Genomic DNA, 13629 nt, shown 5'->3' with positions numbered 1-13629 from the left:
AAGGTGTGAGCTCTAAGAGAGAGGCTGTCCCTGAATCTTCTAATCTCCACACCTGTCCCTGGCAGGCCATGACCCCAGCCTCTGTTGCTTCCTCTCAACTGGCAAAAAGTCTTTTGTTCCATTCCTTCATGTAGTAGCTTTGTGGAGTTTCCGTGCCCTGGCTTCTTTTGCCCACTTCACAATGACACGATGACCCAAGACTCTCTTAGGTGATCCAAAATACTCCCACCTCAAGATGTATGAGGAGTGCCAGGGAGTATGAATGGAATACCTACCTCTTGAGTCTTCTTCCCTGTGCCTGGAGACCACTGTGTGAGGGTCCATGGAGGCTCAAGAGAGCAGGATCTCTGAGCTAGGACAGCATGTGGAGCTGGGAGCCAGACAGGGTGCTGGAGACGGGCAGGGCTCTGCATCCCATAGGAAGGAAGGAAGGCTTTGAGGCATACTTTACAAGCTGTGCTGAGGGGTTTTGAAGAAGCCAAGGCTCCATCAGGTTTGGACTGTATGTGTGGACCTCAGTTTCCCCGGAATGGAACACATGCTAAGAATGAGGAAGAAGGCTTTCACTGACGTCGGGGGAAAGGATGGGTAGGTGCACTGCTGCCAGGTGTGTGGGGGGGGGTGGAAGGTTGGGGGCATGGGGGTGGGGTGGGGGCAGTTTTCAGCTGTCCTCCATCCTGAACCTGGGTCCTTTTGGAGAATGGTTGGCAGTGCATTTCAGTATGAGAGTGGCTCTCTGTATGCCTTTGTCTAAGAAGCTGTTCTCTTTGGACAGAGGTATCTTTTATGAAAGACCCAAGGATATACCCAAGGTAAACAAAACCATCCCAACATCACAAAGAGGTTTTCACAATGAAACATCAGAAAAGTAAAGGTAGCAAAGAGGAAGTTGGATAACCAACATTTCCATAGAAATACAAATTCACACCAGCTAAATATCGACTTGCAAAAATCCTCCCAGCAAGGACACAGTCGAATAGCACAGGTAGTGAGCTAACTTGAGTGACTAGTCTCCAGGGTAATAGCCTAGCCGGGGCCCCACCTCTGGTAATTGCAGAGACTCTGACAGGCTACACCTGAGCAGTTTTGCCACCGTGCCTCTCTGTAGCCAATGCTTGCTTCTGCACCACGCACGCGCACACAGGTTTGGTGGAGGGAATGTGCTGCAGTTTGTGGCGGGTACAGGCCCTGGGCTCGTGCACATGTGGCACTAGCCAAGGTCCTGGATTCAAATGATGGATCTCTGTGTCTGTAACTAGACGTGCGACCGCATTAAACAGTCAGCCAGTGGGACCAAGCGCCGGGTGTTCATCATTGAGACCATGGGCGGATACTGTGGCTACCTGGCCAACATGGGGGGACTTGCAGCGGGAGCCGATGCTGCCTACATCTTTGAAGAACAATTTGATATCCGAGATTTGCAGGTATGTCAATGGATGCATGGCACGCACGCTTGGCTCCCAGAGCACTTCACTCAGCAGTACTGAATAAAGAACCGTGTTTACTAACAACTCCCCATTAGTTTTTGAAGGCTGGAGATGGTGTTACAGAACATTGCAAGCTGTTCATTTTTCAGTTGCCATCTTTAGATCCAGATGCTTGTACTTAAGTCTTAGGAGCTCTTTGGATAAGTGACCATGACTAGGTGGGGCTGAGGGCCCTTCGTGTGTGTGTGTGTGTGTGTGTGTGTGTGTGTGTGTGTGTGTGTGTGTGTGTTGATTGATTTGTTTATTTTTCTTTTGTATATATGAGTATTTTGTGAGTATCTATATATGTGCATACCCTTAGGGGCCAGAAGAGGGTGACAGATCCTTGAACTGGAATTAAGGATGGTTGTAAACCATCACATGGGTGTTGAGAACAGAAGCTGGGTCCTCTGCAAGACCAGCCATTGCTCTTAGGAGTCAACACACACACACACACACACACACACACACACACACAGTTTCTCTCATCTACTCACACACACTCTGTTTATGTATGTGTATGTATTTGTGTTTCATATGAAATGCTTTCCCAGTGTCTGATATAAATCACTTAAAGATACTTATATAATGGGGCCTGGTGTTTCAGACAGTGTCCCCAGGCCTTTTGAAATATTGCCATTGTCCTACTTTTGCTCCCCATTGTTATGATCAAACATCCAGGGCACAGCAACTTAAGGGAGAAAGGGCTTATTTCCAGGTTACGGTCTAATGGAAGTCAGCACAGCTGGAACCTGATGCTGCATGTCACATGTAGTCAAGACCACATAGAGAAAACATGCATGAGTGTTAGTGCTCAGCTTAGTATCCCCTGCTTATAGTTGAGAATATCCTTCCTAGGGAATGGTGCCACCCACAATGGGTGCTTCTCCCACCACAATTAACATAATCAAGGGAATCCCCCATACCCATGCCCACACACCCAGCCTAATCTAGATAACACAGAGACTCTCCTTAGTGTTTACAGGTTGTGCCAGGTTGACAGTGAGCACTCACAATCACAGTCATGAATGTTAAAAACAAAATGTGTGGATTATGCCAATGTGTAGAGTATTTTAAAAAGGGAAACCTAGTTGGAGGTGGGGCAGTATTCATTTACCAATAAATATACCCAGTAGCGTAGCCACACCTCTTACGCATTCTGTGTTTATCTAGTTTACTAATCTTACCATCCTTTTTCTCAACTACTGCACTCTTGTGCACTGTGACACCCACCCCAAGACGTTTAAAAACTGCTGACTGTGTGTATACAAGATGCTGCATTCTAGCATACGTTGTGTTATCGTAGGTACTGTCTGAATAAGGGTACTGTCTGACCGACTAATAAAACAATCTTTTCTAGTCCAACGTCATGCACTTGACGGAGAAAATGAAGACCAGCATCCAGAGGGGCCTTGTCCTCAGGTAAGCGAAAGGGTTCCCATTCTTCCATTTTAGGTGTAAGTTCCTGGAACAGAAGTTGCCATACAATTTGAACCCCAGTGGGATCTTTCCTTTGCCACTGATTCTGTGGATGCTAAAGAAGCACAGGTCTTCTTTAAGCAACGGACAACCTTCTGCACTTTACTTCTGCTCTATATAAGTCTGTAGACTTCATGGTTATTTTCAAGACGCCTCATTTCCTCATGCCCCCTGACCTTTTTATGAGGAAAGGGGAACGTAGAGAGTCAGGGTAGAAGCAGTGATGAGGAAGTTCACGTGGCGCTTGCGCCTCAAGCCTTGAGGCGGACTGGCTGGCTGGAGCTGTCCTCCAGAAAGCCCTCGGCCCATCTCCACAGCCCAGTAAACCTGACGTCTTCACATCTGTTTCAGAAATGAAAACTGCAGTGTAAATTACACCACGGACTTCATCTACCAGCTCTACTCAGAGGAAGGGAAAGGAGTGTTTGACTGCAGGAAGAACGTGCTAGGCCACATGCAGCAGGTAGGCCAAGGTCTCCGTGATCTCTGAGGGGGTTCCAGGGCCCTCCTCAGAATGGTGCCAGTCTGTGGGAAGTGAGCATAGATTAATTCTGAAGCTATTGCAAGTGTGCAGACTTTTCAGTCGTATGGAATGTCATCACCTTCAGGAGTCCTTATAGTCTGTGACACGGGGTTTATGGGAAGTACTTAGATGCTTTTCTCCTGCCGGTGACCAGACAAGCTGACCAAAAGCAACATAACGGAAGAAGGATTTATGCTGGCTGACAGTTTAAGGGGTTAGAGCCAGCCTCAGCAGGAAAGGCATGGGGGTAGGAGTGGGAGGCAGCCGGTCGCTTTGAATAGCTTTGGTCTGGAGGTCTAGGGGAATCATGAGGTGAGTCTGGGGGCTGGGCTAAGAGACAACAAATGAGCTTTCACAATAACCTGTTTTCTCCAAGTCGTCTGACACAAGCTCCACCCCCAAACTGGTCATTGGAAAACCTCTGATACCTTTGTCGAGTTAAATATCAGCATTTAGTAATTTTGAAGGTGGAGTTCTGGACAGTAGTATTCATTTGACCCTTTCACCAAATGAAGATCATTTGGGAAAATAAAACCACTTCTCTGCCTCCAGAACAGGGGCATTTCTATTCAATATCTTCCCTGCTTTTCTTTCTACTCTCCCTTTCTGTCAAGGGAGCACGCCCAGGTCACAAGGCTGGAGGTCAGCTCAGGGGACAGTGGCCCCATTTTTGTGTATTTGTTGGCCTTTGTGCAGTGTAGGGAACTTTTAATCTTCATCCATTTGTGTGTATTTGTGTGATGTATGTGTGCGTGTGTGTGTGTGTGTGTGTGTGTGTGTGTGTGTGTGTGTGTGTGCGCGAGTGCATGCATGTGGAGGCCCAAGGTTGATATGTGGAATCACCCACACTTGCTCTCTCACACTACTCAATCTAGAAGAATTTCAATCCAGTTTAGAGCTCATTGATAGCTATTTTGCTAGTCAGCAAAGATGCCCATTTCAGGGAACTTTTAAACTAGGAGGCCCTAACTTTATATCTGAAGGGCTCATGAATTCCTGAAGTTAATGTGAGTAGAAATCTGTATATGCTCATTTTTGTGAGTCCACAGATTTTTATCAGTAAAAGAAGTTGTGATTCATCCCTGGTCTTAGAAATGGGCTGGGAAGATGGCTCAGTGGGTAAACAGCCCTCACTCTGCAAGAATGAGGATCAGAATTTGACTCTCCAGAACCCACAGAGTAAGCCAGGCATGGCCGCCCATGCCTGTGATACCACTACTGGGGGGTGACATAGACAGATCCCGGAAACTAGCAGGACAGGCAGCCTGGGCTAAATGGGGAGCTTCTAATTGTGAGAGAACCCGCCTGAAGCCAGGTGTTAGGAAGCCATAGTATCTGACGTGATGCTCTGCCCTTTGCACGCGTATACACAGGAGAGCACATCTACACATTCACACGCTTGTACCACACAGAGACACAAATAGAGACCGCAACACAAAGAATAACAGCTCTCTTGTTGAGAACACCTCAAGGTTATGTAGGTCAGGCTCCAGGATTTACAGGCCTGCTTCCCTCCTGACCTAGATATACAAAACCAAACCATGTTTGTGGGTTTGCAGACCACAGCATCTTATTAAGCTTTGGTATTTTTTTCATTGGGCTCTTTTTTTAAAGTATCAGGTGATTGCCATGTGACTTACATGTCATATAACTTGCCAACCACAGGGGGGAGCACCTTCTCCATTCGACAGAAACTTTGGAACCAAAATATCTGCCAAAGCTATGGAGTGGATCTCGGCCAAACTGAAGGGCTCCCACGGCACAGGTAGGAGGGGATTGGGGATGGGAAATGTACCTCAGCACCTCACTGAGAGCTATGGTGTTTTTCCTTCTTTAAGTCTGCCATTGAGAGGTCTGGCATACCATGCTCTTTCTCCTTGACTGAATACTGACCACCATTTATGATGTCCAGAGGTTATAATTAAGCATAATTAATAGAACTGTTTTATTTCTACTGCTAGTGATGGGTGACAAGTTGTTTGCTAGCATTCTTGTTAGCTAGGAGATTGCCTGGCACATAATGCTTGTCATTAGCAAGACTGTAAAATAGAGCTTTTATTTCTGTGGTGTCACGAAGCTCGTTCAAGGCCCTCACACTTAGGCTAACACTTGTTCATTGGTTTGATTCGTAGGCAAGTTACATAGGGGCAGGGGATATGTACAATTGATTTCGCAGGGCTGTGTCCTGTTTTCCTTCTTCAAACCTTAAACATTGTCTTTCTTCAATATTTCTTGCTCCCTCCTCCAGAGGTAACCTTAGGATTTGATGACAGCCCATTCCCATGATTTCTTCTAGAATGTCGTGACAAGTTAATACCTCCTCAGATATATAGTCTAGCTCAGCTTTCTATGAAGGGAAGGCCATGGTGAACTTCTGAACACCTTGATGAGGAGCATGATGACCAACTGACCCTCATGTGTTTCCAACTTTGCTGACTCAGCATGTGCTGTGGGGTCTGGGTCTCCCTCACCCAATACCTACCACTTAATACCAACCACAGCCGTAGGCTCGGCTGAGGCGCCGAGCCAGTCTCAGAGGTCCTGCGTTCACTCTTAGGTGCGCTGCTTCCCTTTCCTCCACCTGGCCCAGGACTGATACCCAGACTTCCCACATGTGGCAGTTCTTTGGGGGGCAGGCCATTTGTTTCAGTGACGGGAAACATCTGCCATCTGTTTCCCCCACTGGTATTGTCTTTGTCAGACAGCAGGGTCAAGTGTGAAATTGAAGCAGGGTACTTCCGTCAGTCTATCTGAGAGGGTACGTCCGTCCGTCTATCTCAGAGGGTATGTCCGTCAGTCTATCTTAGCGGGTACGTCCATCAGTCTATCTCAGAGGGTACGTCCGTCAGTCTACGTCCGTCAGTCTATCTTAGAGGGTACGTCCGTCAGTCTATCTTAGAGGGTACGTCGTCGTCAGTCTATCTCAGAGGGTACGTCCGTCAGTCTATCTCAGAGGGTATGTCCGTCAGTCTATCTTAGCGGGTACGTCCGTCCGTCTATCTTAGAGGGTACTTCCGTCCGTCTATCTTAGAGGGTACTTCCGTCCGTCTATCTTAGAGGGTACGTCCGTCAGTCTATCTTAGACAGCAGTTTAGGTTTCGGGTAGACCCTTCCTGTGCAAACCTCCAGCTTCCTTTGTGGAAAGAAGTGAGTGCTAAATGAATCCATTCGTGCTTCAAGAAACTACAACAAATATGCACAAAACTCTTTATACCATTCCCTCTTGAGGCCTATCGCACTGCCTCTTCACAATGGCTATTTGGGCCCGGCTTTTTGGTCCCCTCTCCTTGCCTCAGCCTTCTTTCTCAGTCCTACTGGGTGTGTTTTCCTCAGAATCGACCTGTGAGATGTCTACCAGGAGGCTTACAAAAGGGCCACCCTACAAAAGAGATATAAATAGTTCCAATTGACCTTTTACTATTTTCATCAAAGTCCCAGCTCTGGCTTTTCCTCCTCTTTACAATTTGTCTACACCACATGCTGGCAGACTGGGAAAGACGCCGGTCAGTTAAAAGTCTCCTCAATAGATGGGACAGTGGTTTCTCGGGCATAATCCACATCCCGAGTGGGCTTTGCACAGAGCTAGGACCCCTCAGGACTCTGAAGAGCTGCAGTTCTTTCCTCTGTGCATGGGATTGTTCTCTGATGGTCTCTCTCCCTTCACTGTGCTGGCCCTCCTACACAGTTTTATATGCTTATTCAGTATGTTGACTAGTTCTTAGATTTCTTTCTTTACTTTCACAGGGAAAAAATTTGTTAGTGATGATTCCATTTGTGTCCTGGGAATTCAGAAGAGAGACCTCCTGTTTAAACCAGTGGCAGAGCTAAGGAATGCTACTGACTTTGAGTAAGTCGATGCCATGATGTTTATCTGAATCTCATCACTAGGAGGAAGGGGAAATAGGAGCTTTGGGGGAAAGAGCTCCAGTACCACCCTGGGTACTGCAAGGGACTCACTGTTGAGCTGCTTTAGGTAACATGAGCTTTTCTGAAGCTAAACACACACACACACACACACACACACACACACACACACACACACACACACACACACACACACACACACACATACACTACACTTGATATGGTGGTGCATACCTGTCATCCCAGCAGTTGCTTCACCAGCTGAAAATTTTCTTTCCGATTTAAGGCCACCCTAGGCTACTTTGTCTTGAAATGAAAAAGAGGCACCTTATACCAGATACATTTAGGTGACTGCACCACAAAAGCCAGTTTTCTGGCGAGACTATTCAGTGCTCGGCGGTCTGTAGTAGTCAGTTGTTTTCCAGCAGACATATTTGACAGCTGACTTTTCTTCCTGACAGGCACCGTATCCCCAAGCAACAGTGGTGGCTGAAACTGCGGCCGATCATGAAGATCTTGGCAAAGTATGAGGCAAGCTATGACATGTCCGACGCAGGCAAGCTGGAGCCAGTGCAAAACCACGAAGAACTATCAGCCATCTGATTAAATATGCCATCCTCTGACCTGCACACTTACCTAGGGAAGCCTGTAATGTTCTCCAGGGACCACCCCTCTTTGTAACATAGTTATTTATCAGCACTCTATGCAAGAATTGTTGGCCGAGTATTGTCAGCGGTAATAATCAGAGAGCATCACTTGCTATAACCATTGACGCAACAGACCCTAAGACATGAAACCCAGCCTCGCGCGATTGATCACGTGTCAGTTTTCTACTGTACCGGGTACTACTGTCTTGTGCTTTACCATGTGTGTATCTTGTGGGATTAAACATTTGGTTACAACTCCCATGGTACTCGTTTATTGTTTTAAGTTAGGCGTCTGAAACCTCAAGATGATTTTTTTCCCATGCCACCAAAGGTTTCCTCAGCAGTTTTGTGGACAGGGGTTAGCAAAGTCTCCTTAGATGCTCCAGGGACAGGTGTAGATAGGGACCCTGCAAATGCAAAGTCATAAGAGGAGGAGAAAGATGGCACAGTGTTAGCCACCAGCTATGTGTCATTTAGTCAGCATGGAACTCCTATGTGGCTATACTGAAAATCTATGGAAGGGGGATGGGTCAGGGAACCTGAGTTGGAACCTCATGGACATGCACTAGCAGAGACAGGCAGATCTCTCGAGTGTGGGCAGCCATCCTAGTCTGCTTAGTGACTCCAGGCCAGTGAGGGAACCTGTTTCGGAAAAACAAAACATGGTGGGTGATGTCTGATGGAGTCTTCTAGCCTCCACATGCATATATATGCAGATTATCTTTTCTGTCTCATCTGCACCTCCAACCACCATCTCGCACACAAACACTGGCCTGAGACCGAAGTATGGTGCTTACTTGGCCTTAACACCGATGATCATACCTGAGAGAAGATTATTAACTCCCAGTCTATGATTTTAGTTACTACAGGGGTAGCCTAGCATTGTTTTGGTAGACCAGACAACCTTGAGCTCACAGGGATCCTTCCGCCTCTACTTCTCTACTCCGTGCTAGGTTTATGATTTTTTTTCCAATCAGATCACATACAGGATTTTAAAAGCACAGCTCTGAGCTAGTGATTCTCAATTTCAGCCTTAGTTGTACGACAAAGCTGCCAAGGTTTCGAAGGACAATCCGGTTTCAGCCTCTTCAAAAGCAGCCAGGGTGCTGGGTTTTTCACCCTCTGGAAGATTTTTCAACTCACTGTTTAGGGTAAATGATGGGGTCCTTGGCAAAAGCCTATCCACTCCACCCCACAACGCTCCAGCCTGATGAGTTGTCTGTAGGTCAAAGCATCCCTGCCTCTTGTCACTAGTGTCTTCTCACTTCCGCCTAAAGGCATCCTCTGGAACATCCTTGCAGCAGACACGAGGAAATGTTTACAGAGAAAAGGGATGACTAAATGTCAGTTGTGTTTGAGGATAAATAAAACAGACACTCAGTTTTCTTCCTGTCTCAGTAGAGACAGAGGGCAAAAGCTTGAGGTAACATTAACTTAACAAGCCCTCGTGGAGGCTCTCTGGGCAGCTCCGCGTGACTCAGCGTTCACACCCTGCTTCCTTCAGGCCTGCAGTGTGACACCACACACACACATGTCTGGCCTCCATGCATGTTTGCCAGATGCAGGCAGTGCCCATAGGATCCCTGGAAACTGTGGTTTCAGAGGGCTGTGAGCTGCTATTTGGAAGATAATAACCCAGACCTGGTCTCCTGCAAGAGCGGCAAGTGCTTTTTAGCTGCTAAGTCATGTTTCTTAAAGGCCTAGACATTAATTCTAATGTAGTAAATTACTGTTTGGAATAATGACTAAAGCCCAGGTAGGTTGGAGTTGGCTTTTATTTTTAAAATAAATATTTTTATTAGTAATGTTTCAGAATGTTTCAGAAGCTTAATTTGCTCACTGTTGTCATTTAATGCATGATTAATGAATTTCTTCATGGTAACAGTATGTCCTTAAGCGTTTTTGCCCAACTTGCCAGTCAGTAAATACCTTTGGTTGGATTTTCATATGAAAATGGCTTTTGGATCAAAGAAACCAGTAACTCTTGGGATCCATCTACATTAAATCTAGCTCAGAGGCTCAGTTTTTAAGAGCATCTGACTTCTTACATATATTCAAAGATATTCATCAGGGGTTGGGGATTTAGCTCAGTGGTAGAGCGCTTGCCTAGCAAGCCCAAGGCCCTAGGTTCGGTCCCCAGCTCGAAAAAAAAAAAAAAAAAAAAAAAAAAAAAAAAAAAAAAAAAAGATATTCATCTTATGATCCATGATGGGTCTTTGGCGATTTTTGAGTTCTCTGGTCCCAGAATAGCCAGGCCGTGCGTGCTCTTCCCGATGCCGAGGTATCTGCAAAGGAGAAGGCACGTTGGACTGTTTTCTATTTGAAGCATTAGTGGTCAACAGGAAGCCTTCATCATCCTGAGTTACCCTACCCCCAGCCCACACAGGAAGCCAGAGCACACACTCACTTATGGCTCACAGAGGTCAGCTTGTCATGGGTGACAGCAAAGAGCTGTTCCCGGTATGCCTGCTTCATCTCATCGGAGAGGCCGTACAGGAAGTGGTCCATTCCTAAAAGTTAAAGCACAGGTATGACTGGGGAGCAGGCTGCATAGGAGCCTCTGCTCAAAGGACAGCAGGGACACTCCTGTCACTTTAGGGTATGCTCTTCAACCTAGAGGTCTGCACGGGCAAGACAGATCAAACCTGACATCCTCCTCTGCAAAACAGGACCTGACCCATTCATTATAGCTCCCTTTTTCAGAGCACAGATGGAGACTCAGTATAGGTCACGTGTGGAGGTTACCATATCAAACTGAAGCAGCACTGACTAAGGATGTGGCCAGGCTTGTGCTGTGTCAAAATACGTTCCTTCACCCAAACTAGCTATCAGATCCCTTTGGAGCTAGAGTCACAAGTGGGTGTTAGCTGCCAGATTCAGGTGCTGAGATCCGAACTCAGATTTACAAGAGCAACAGCCACTCTTAGTTGATGAGCCATGTACATACCTAGCTCCACCCATCTTGTTTTTTGAGACAAGGTCTCCCTCACTGGCCTGGAGCTCACCAAGCTGGGTCATCTGGCTACTGCAGAGCTCAAGGTTCTGCCTGTTCTCACCATCCCAGGGCTGGGATTAAAAAGCACCTACCACTGTGCCTGGCTTTTTACATGGATTCAACCAAGGTTGGACCTTTTGCTTAACAAGAATTTTAGTAATGGAGCTATCTCTCCAGTCCACAAGAAGCTGCAACGTCAATGTTCCAGCCTTCAGGTGTAGATATCACGTTACATAGGACAGAGAGATGGGAGGAAACAGAACAACATAGTGGCTACCATGTTTCATGCATGTGAGCACAGAGACGGGTGACTTAGAATACTGTATGGAATTCTGCCTGGGGAAACTATGCACCCAGGTTTCCAGAACTCAACGTACCTTTATCCGATGGAGCAACAGGAGAATCCACAGCGGAGAAAACGGAAAGCTTGGCTTCATCAATGTCCTGCTGTGTGAACTTTCCAGATTTAGCCCAGTCTATAGCCTTCCCAAAAGACTGTAGTGTTTCTATGGAGTTTGGATCCCTGGGAAACCCAATAGAATCAATACAGAAGCATTATATCATAAGGGGAAACAATCTATGGTAATCATGTAGATTTAACAGTTATTTTTTTTCCCCTCTGATAGTCTATACTCTACATAACCCAATGACAGAGCTCGCTCTCTGGAGCAATTTAAATCTGACTCAGGAAGCCCCACAACACGCTCTCTGTATTTATTTAATACTGCAATTCACCTCACTGCTAGACTGTGACTTCATCTGTAAAGGAAGTCTAGTGGATGGAGGGGGTGTCAGGACCCCCTAAGACAGTAAAGAAGGGCCATGGAGAAGACACACATTAAATTAGTCCCTTACTTCCTTAGATGGACCCAGGATAATCTAGAAGTTAGCTGGAGGTGGGATGAGGTGGGGGGGTGCAGGGAGCTTGGAGTACTTTCTTGTGTCTAAGACAAAGCTCCTCTTCGTTCTTTAGGCTCATGATCAAGGAACTGAAGATGTGTCCATGGGACCCTCCCTGTTTAAAGCGCAGTTCTATGGTACAGTCAGGACAAGGAGAAAGATTGGTGGCAGGTGGTGCTCTTAACACATCGGTGTACAAGAATTCAATAGTGGCTCAGGAACTAACCATTTACAGAAAAGGGCAACAGTCTCCCTCTATGAAATCCAACAGAACTGTATCTCAATTTCGTTCCCACCATAGAAGTAAGTTCAGAAACCATTCTGACTGCATTCCAGCAAAGCAGGCTGATTATCAGGTTAGAATTTTGTCTAATATAGACAAGACTACAACACAACTGTGTCTGTTCCTTGCAGCAAGACAGGAAAGATACAGCTGGCTATGGCTAGTTGCTCTAGATGGGGGCCAAATAAAGAGCAGCTGTACCCTTTGCTGTGCTAACATTGGCAGAGCGTGCTGACATTCTGAGAGAACAGAGCCAGCAGCTGGAATGTGGGCGCTCTCACATGGGACACATGTTAACTCAGAAACTCACCTGTAAGAGTAGAGCGTGAAGATCCCGGTGTGGGTGACTTTAGCACCTCCACCATAAGCACCCCCCTTTTCTCGAATTTCCGTATGCAAGAATTTAGCTGTCATTAAACGGGCAAGGATCTTAAGGCTGAAGAGAGAGAAACCAAGTTAGAAAGAGCATGGCGCACAGGAAGCCTACTATGAAAACCAAAGCCTAGGGGTGGGGTACAGAGCTGGAAAGGAAAAGAAAGTCCAGCTAAGGTGTAAGGCCGTGTACAGTTGCCCTATTCTAAGCACTGACTTCCGCTCCATCACCCAGGGCCTTTCTAAGCTTCTGAGGTGGCAGCGGAGCATGGAGTCCGACCACTCCTCAGAGGCATCTGGAACGGACCCTAATTTGCAGACCTTGCTTTCAGAGATGCATCCATGAAGCCGGCTGCTGCCTCAGGGCTTCAGGACAGCCTGTCCTCCTCCCTTGTGGGTCTGTCTCTCCGCAGGACCCCTGAGGTACACTGTCTATGTGCCTCTTATCTGCCACTTTCAAAATGTCCCTGCAGCTCTCGCACACTGCACACCATCCGTCCTGAGTGGCTAACAGCGACTGCCAACCTCACGGGAAGGACTGAATGTGGGCTGCACCATCCCATGAACTTGGGTCCCAGACTGTGTACAGAGTGGAGTGCGAGTTGAGCACCAGCAGCAATTGCTCCCCACTTCCTGGCTGTGGACTCACTATGTGTGGTTTCATGATCCTCCTGCCAAGGTTTCCTCATCCTGCAAAAATGTAGCTTCCAAGTGTGAACAAGAATAAACCTCTCTTCCGAAGTTGTTACTGTCTTGTCACAGCAGGGACAAAGGTAGGTGTGTGTGTGTGTGTGTGTGTGTGTGCGTGTGTGTGCGTGTGTGTGCGTGTGTGTGCGTGTGTGTGCACGCGCTTCAGAAATCAATGGTATCTTCCCCTCTTAGTCTCTGTATTATAAATCGAATCAGGTCATGTACTGTGTGTGCTTTCTGAGCGCTGACTGTGTACAGGGTGAGCTCCCTTGTTTCAGACTCGAGCGTATTTATCTTGAGTGTCCTTGAAGACTTTATGTTCTGGGGCAGGCTGGCCCCGTGGTGCCATGACAAGGAGAAAAGAGAAGGGCCCAAGGGTGATGACAAACACTGTGCCCTGAGAACAGTGG

General features: G+C 46.9%; 2 protein-coding genes across 3 annotated transcripts in view; one reads left to right on the top strand and one right to left on the bottom strand.

The window, feature by feature from the left end:
- Pfkp (phosphofructokinase, platelet) overlaps window positions 1-8238 on the top strand; it is a 62284-nt gene extending 54046 nt beyond the window's left edge. For both annotated transcript variants that reach the window (XM_032884845.1, XM_032884844.1), the window contains exons 18-23: window positions 1260-1424; window positions 2827-2888; window positions 3297-3408; window positions 5134-5233; window positions 7213-7315; window positions 7794-8238. In XM_032884845.1, coding sequence (XP_032740736.1) covers window positions 1260-1424; window positions 2827-2888; window positions 3297-3408; window positions 5134-5233; window positions 7213-7315; window positions 7794-7935 — 684 coding nt within the window. In that variant the 3' untranslated portion in view covers window positions 7936-8238. The remainder of the gene's footprint in view (window positions 1-1259; window positions 1425-2826; window positions 2889-3296; window positions 3409-5133; window positions 5234-7212; window positions 7316-7793) is intronic.
- Window positions 8239-10162: 1924 nt separating this feature from the next.
- Window positions 10163-13629, bottom strand: part of Pitrm1 (pitrilysin metallopeptidase 1) — a 31090-nt gene continuing 27623 nt past the window's right edge. The window contains exons 24-27 of the mRNA XM_032884843.1: window positions 12468-12593; window positions 11352-11497; window positions 10387-10489; window positions 10163-10264 (exon numbers count right to left, since the gene is read on the bottom strand). Of these exons, the coding sequence (XP_032740734.1) occupies window positions 10171-10264; window positions 10387-10489; window positions 11352-11497; window positions 12468-12593 (469 nt within the window). The 3' untranslated portion in view covers window positions 10163-10170. The remainder of the gene's footprint in view (window positions 10265-10386; window positions 10490-11351; window positions 11498-12467; window positions 12594-13629) is intronic.

This window comes from Rattus rattus, chromosome 14 (assembly GCF_011064425.1).
Source record: "Rattus rattus isolate New Zealand chromosome 14, Rrattus_CSIRO_v1, whole genome shotgun sequence".
In the NCBI taxonomy this organism is placed as follows: Eukaryota; Metazoa; Chordata; class Mammalia; order Rodentia; family Muridae; genus Rattus; species Rattus rattus.
This window is presented reverse-complemented; position numbering and strand designations above follow the sequence as displayed.